This window comes from Theropithecus gelada, chromosome X (assembly GCF_003255815.1).
Source record: "Theropithecus gelada isolate Dixy chromosome X, Tgel_1.0, whole genome shotgun sequence".
In the NCBI taxonomy this organism is placed as follows: Eukaryota; Metazoa; Chordata; class Mammalia; order Primates; family Cercopithecidae; genus Theropithecus; species Theropithecus gelada.
The window spans coordinates 427,940-434,087 of NC_037689.1; the positions used below are offsets into that span (position 1 = coordinate 427,940).

The 6,148-nt window shown below is 37.9% G+C and overlaps 1 protein-coding gene across 1 annotated transcript; it reads left to right on the forward strand.

The window, feature by feature from the left end:
* The first annotated feature begins 337 nt into the window (after positions 1–337).
* Positions 338–5,936, forward strand: LOC112616563 (X antigen family member 5-like). Its single transcript, XM_025373547.1, has 4 exons — positions 338–409; positions 911–1,016; positions 2,872–2,997; positions 5,914–5,936. Exons 1-4 carry the CDS (start codon positions 338–340, stop codon positions 5,934–5,936), a joined length of 327 nt encoding a protein of 108 aa, XP_025229332.1.
* The last annotated feature ends 212 nt before the right edge of the window (positions 5,937–6,148 follow it).

Here is a 6,148-nt window from a genome sequence, read left to right on the forward strand (position 1 = left end):
GTGCATTCTTCCATCACAGTATCCTGTTTTTTGTTTTGTTTTGGTTTGGTTTGGTTTTTTTGAGACGGAGTTTTGCTCTTGTTGCCCAGGCTGGAGTGCAATGGCGTGTTCTCAGCTGGCTGCAACATTCGCCCCAGGGTTCAAGCGATTCTCTTGCCTCAGCCTCCCGACTGGCTGTGATTACAGGCGCCTTCCACCACACCTGGCTAAGTTTTTGTGTTTTTAGTAGAGACAGGGTTTGACCATTTTGGCCAGGCTGGCCTCGAACTCCTAACCTCAGGTGATCCATTCGCCTCAGCTTCCCAAAGTGCACACTATTCTGTTTGCAGACTGAAATATGAGTTGGCGAGGAAGACGTTATAGACCAAGACGATGTTCACTACTTGCTCAGCTGATTGGGCCTATGCTTGTGAGTGACTTAACATTTGATGTTTTCTACTAGCAGAAATTTCTTTTTGTGGTAGTGTTGTGGAATGAGTATAGATACGCGGATAAAGGTCTCCCATGTTGATAAAAAATGATCATGGCATCTCATGAAGGAAAGAGTAACCCAAGAGGACTACATAATAGTTTTGCTTGGGTGTGTGAATTTGTGTTCCTCGATTTGACTGGTGATTTCCTCCTCATCCTTATTCATAGCACATTACACCCACTCAATCCAACATAAATTAAAATGGCTTCCAAAGCCATTGAGGGTAACGATCTTAGAGTAACCTCTCTATGGTAAGAGTAACTTAATGAAGAATAAGTACGTGGAATAGTGTTGGGATAGTGTTGGAGCATGTCTTTAAACATGCATATGATCAGAAGTTATCTAAGTAATCTGTGTATTCATATTATTGACATGCATTGATCAGAAATTTTTTTTTATCTGCGCATGCATATACACACACACACACCCTTGTCGCAGGAGCCCAGTGTGCCAGAACCTCAACAAGAAGAATCACCAGCTGAAAGTCAGGATCGTACACCTGGTCAGAAGACAGAAGAAGATCAGGGTGCAGCTGAGATTCAAGGTGATGGGAAGGGAGGAGGATGGAGGGAGGAGGCTTATGTGTGCATCATGCCTTATGCCATGACAAGTAACAGGAGGAAAGAAACAATAGGAAAGGATGTCAAACATTTGCTGAGAGTTGGCTGGAACCGTGATGGGTGTAGCTTGCAGCTTCCTGCAGTTCCTGGATATGACGAATGTTCTCTTTCTCTTCGAGATTCATTTTGTGTACTTGAAAATATAGTCCTTCTTAAATCAGATGAAACCATTTAATTGGTAGTATAAAAATGCACATTATATCACCTGCTTAACTTGATATTCTTAGGATGTTGCAGTAAGACCTTCTTAGTCATGGTGTTCACAGTGTTGTAAGCACCCTTTGATAGCATGTGGAGTGCAAGTCACCCTACCTTGTAACACCCCAAATAAAGCCCATTTGCAAAGGGATGTTAACTTCATTTTATAAATAAAATTGAGGCTGGGCAAGGTGGCTCACACCTGCAATCCCTGCACTTTGGGAGGCCGAGGCGGGTGGATCACTTGAGGTCAGTAGTTCGAGACCACCGTGGCCAATATGATGAAACCCTGTCTTTGCTAAAAATACAAAAATAGCTGTGATCCCAGGTGCTAAGCAGGCTGAGGCAGGAGAATTGCTTGAGCAAAGGTGGCAGAGGTTGCGTGAGCCGAGATTGCGTCACTGCACTCCATTCTTGATGACACAGCGAGTCTCTATCTCAAAAATAAATAAATAAATAAATAAATAAATAAATAAATAAATAAATAAGTAAATAAGAAAACTGAGGCTCAGAGATTGAGACTTACCAAGAAAACTTGACTCATGGAGAAGGAATTCATATTTTATTCCAAGGTTTGCATTTTTCCTACCATCTATTTTAGAAAATGGAAATGATTTTGCTTAAAAATGCTTAACACTCAAATGAGTCTGTACTATAAGGTACTTCAGTATTGGCTCCGGACAAAACACAGTTCAGTGAAGCAGGATAGCAATTCTAGAAAAGAGGTCAATGAATGAAAGCCACTGTTTCCTTTGGTGTATATTTTTGACAGTGTGTTTGGTAAAAGGTGGATAATTCAGGATGTCGGAGTACAGGTAACTATATTAGTAGGATTGCGAAGGGGCTTTTAAAAGTTGTTTCAATATTTTTATAATTAGAAAACTCCAAGTACGATAAGATTATCATGAAACAGAAATTGTTTTCTCAACAGATAGCATTTTCAAACTAATCAGAGACAGAATTTGGGCCATGGATTATTTTAGCAATTCCCTGTTAAGGGGTTTCCAGAATATGACTGTCAACAATGCCCATTAATTTCTTTGCACTTCAGTTCCCGTACTCCCACTGGAAGACAGTGATTTTGCTGTTATATTTCGTACTTTTTTCTTAAGGACATTCATGTATGGAAAGTCACATATAGGGCCTTTGAATCTAAGAATTACTTTAATAAAGTTTAACCCCAAAATTTTCAAGATACCTCAACAGGGGATGAGTGTCAGGACCATAAGATTTGTCATAGGCTCACCAATACATTGATCTAATCCTTCAGAAAATTACATTGAAGTTACGATTAAAATGCTACCCGTGAGGCTGTCCTCAGTTTTCCTAGGTAGCTGTGTGTTTATAATACACAATGGTAAAGTATGGGAAATGTAGATGTGCTGAGACTTATCCTCAGATTGTCATTTAAGGTAAGATATCATAATACAGGAAAACAAAGGTGGGACATCTTTGCTTCACATTTATTACCACAGTAGCCTATAGGCTTTTATTGCATAACACTGAGGAAAAGAATAGGATCAGTTCCTTATTTATCATTCTTGTTTGGCTGCTCCAGTCGACATCCTTGGTATTTTTTAGTTCCTGACCTGGAAGCTGATCTCCAGGAGTTGTCTCAGTCAAAGACTGGGGATGAATGCAGAGATGGTCCTGGTGTCCTGGGGAAGATTCTGCCAAAATCAGAGCAATTTAAAATGCCAGAAGGAGGTATGTTACCCATTAAGATTCAAAATTACATGCTTTCTGTATGCCACAATATTATAGTTTTGATAATAAAAAGAGAGAATATTACTGCCCTTTTAAAAACAGAATTCAAATGCAGACTTTATTTGGAAGGTAGTTCAGACCCCACAAGCCTGTCTGCAAAACTGAAACACTATCAGATACAGACACAAATTGGGTCAAAGCCATATTGAATCATCAAATAGCAAAGCATTTTCTTACTTCTGAGTATAACCAACAGCTAACAATTTTCAGATTATTTTGTGATTTCTGCTTTTCACAAAAACATAATGCACTTGTAATACCACTTTGTATGAAATATGCTGATCCCTGAAGGAGATTCTCGTACCAGCTTTAACATAATTTGTGAGATTCTGGACAAATCACATAAATCCTACACCCATTTTTGCTTTTATTGAAAGTAGTGAATGAACATCAGATAGATTAAAATCATTTCATTGCTGATTTCTGCATGCTCTGGTTCTGTTGGAGAGAATACAAAGATATTGTGATTTTCATGATTTGTTTGTCATAACAATCAGCTTCAGTCTGATTATAACATCTGAGCTGAGATTTCATTGCTCCTAAGAAAATGTGCGGGCACTCTGCTTGATGTTTATTTTTAGGTATGGAGATCTTAATGAGTGTTCTTGGATTTTGTCATATCCTGAATTCTGTCAGGCTCTTAAACTATGATTGCATTTTTTTCTTTTTTCAGACGGAGTTTCGCTCTGCGGCCCAGGATGGAGTGCAGTGGTCCAATCTCGGTTCACTGTGACCTCCACCTCCAGGGTTCAAGCGATTCTCACGCCTCAGCCTCACATGTATTGGGGATTACAGGTGACTGCCAACACGCCCAGCTAATTTTTGTATTTTTAGTAGAGACAGGGTTTCACCATGTTGGCCAGTCTGGGCTTGAACTCCTGACCTCAAGTGATCCACCTGCCTCAGCCTCCCAAAATGCTGGGATTGCAGGTGTGAACCACCTCCCTCGCTGGACCCAATGATTGCATTTTGAAGTCTTCCTGCAGTGAAGCCTTGAATGACTGAATAATAAAATGGAAAGGGACAGTCAAGTTTTTATGGCCCATGAAATAGGGAGCCTGCATGTAGGTCAGTGATGCTTAAGGTGGTTGGAAGATGCCTGTGCTAAGCATGCTCCCTGCCCTCCTGTCAGTCTTCATGAGCTACTGTGTGTAATTAGATTGAAGACACATTTGGTAACCTCTAACCATATCAGAGGTTATGTATTACAGGTTTCTGCCCTAAGTCATCAGATGATACGACTTAAAGTTCAAAGACTAAAACATACTAAGTCCTGAGTGGTCCACATAAGTATCTTTTACAAATGTTTTTCAAATTGCTGACTTAATTAGAAGAACTTCTGAATTTAAAAGAAGCACTGCATTTTTAGGGGAGAAATTATCTAAATGTTTTTACTCCACACTGCTGAACTGCTCCATTAGACTAATTACATTAATAGATAGTTTGTAGACCATTTCCAGGAGCTTATTGAACAAGCCTCAATTATATTCTTAAGACGGTCGTAGCGTTAAATGCATATCTTATTAAAATAGATAACAAATTAAATGATACAAGAAAATAATACTAAGACATAAAAATAATAAAAGAGTCACAGAATAAAAAGGGAAAAGGAACAGGCAGTAAATGAAAGGTATGAATCATTAACAAAAGGAAAACTAATCCAAAAGTAATAAATTTAACAGATTATTCTTTTGGGAAATATCTAGGAAGAGAGCATCCAGTAGTTTAAACAATCTTGAAGAAAATGGAAAAAGCACAACACAGAATATGAACAAGACACAGATACTGAATGTAGGGCATAATTGACAGGGAGTACATTCTTGAACACTAATATTTTCAGAGTATGGATGAAATGGGTGACATCCTAGGAATGCCTACATTATTTGATATATGCCTGCAGTACCTGAATACCTGAAGATCACAAATACTGTGCATGAGCTTGTGAAATTTTCTAGTCGACCTTCAGGAACAGTTCCTTTTAGAAGGGAATATTTAGCTTTTCCAGCTCTCTTACTCTGTGTTTTCCTTTCCCTCTCCATTTGTTTTTTTTTTTTTTAACACTCGTTATGATGTATAACTCTTTCACATTTTAATATCAATAATGATCATGATACCTTAAAACTTATATGATGATTTAATTAATTATACAAACGGGAATACGTTCCAGTGAAAAAAGTGTCATTATCCGTATTGTCATGAGGACTACAGGTGAAAACTGGGTGCAAATGTTTACTCTCTGTTAAAAAAAAAAAAAGAGGGGTAAACTAGCCCAAAGCAATATTATTGCACTTCCGCACAATAGACAAAAAACAAGTGCAATCAATACTGGCCTTTCTATTCATTTCACTTACGTATTGTGAAATTTCATAATGTGAAATTTACTGTTTTCTCAAAAGATAATTGTCAGACTATTTACAGCAGCCTATTGGACAACCAGACCATAGTTTCAAGCCAAAACATTAAATTTTACATTTTTCACAAATTCCTTCTGTTGCTTAGGTTTTTTGTTTCCTGGTTGTATTTTGAGTAAAACTCTATATAGTGTTTGCTATCTACTTTAAGCCCCTTTTTAATAGGTTCACTTGATTTAATGTGTTCTGATCTCGGACTGTCTTTTGTTTCTTTCTAGCACTAAAAGCAGGGTGTGTTTAAAAAATATTGCTTATGTATACGCTTCGAAGTGTATCTTCAAAGTCTCTACAGAGGTTTAGTTGAATGCTAGCCATAGGGTGACTCTTAGGCTTCTGGTTTTGTCCATTGTATAAAACTGAAACTTTGGTGTCCTTTGTATACCTTTAATTTCATCTGAATACAGTTCTGCTAGTAGTGTTCCCTCCTGTTATGTTTCTATTGCAGGTGAAGGACAACCACAGGTTTAAATGAAGACAAGCTAAAAAAATACAAACTGAATTTTTCTAAGATATTTGATTTTTAAAAATATCAATAAAGGTTTCCTGTTTTCTCCAAAGAAGTCTTGCACATCTTTTGTTCATTTATTTGGACACATTAGACGCTATTGGAAATTTTAGCTGGGTGCAGTGGCTCATGCCTGTAATTCCAGCACATTGGGATGCTGAAACAGGATTGCTCA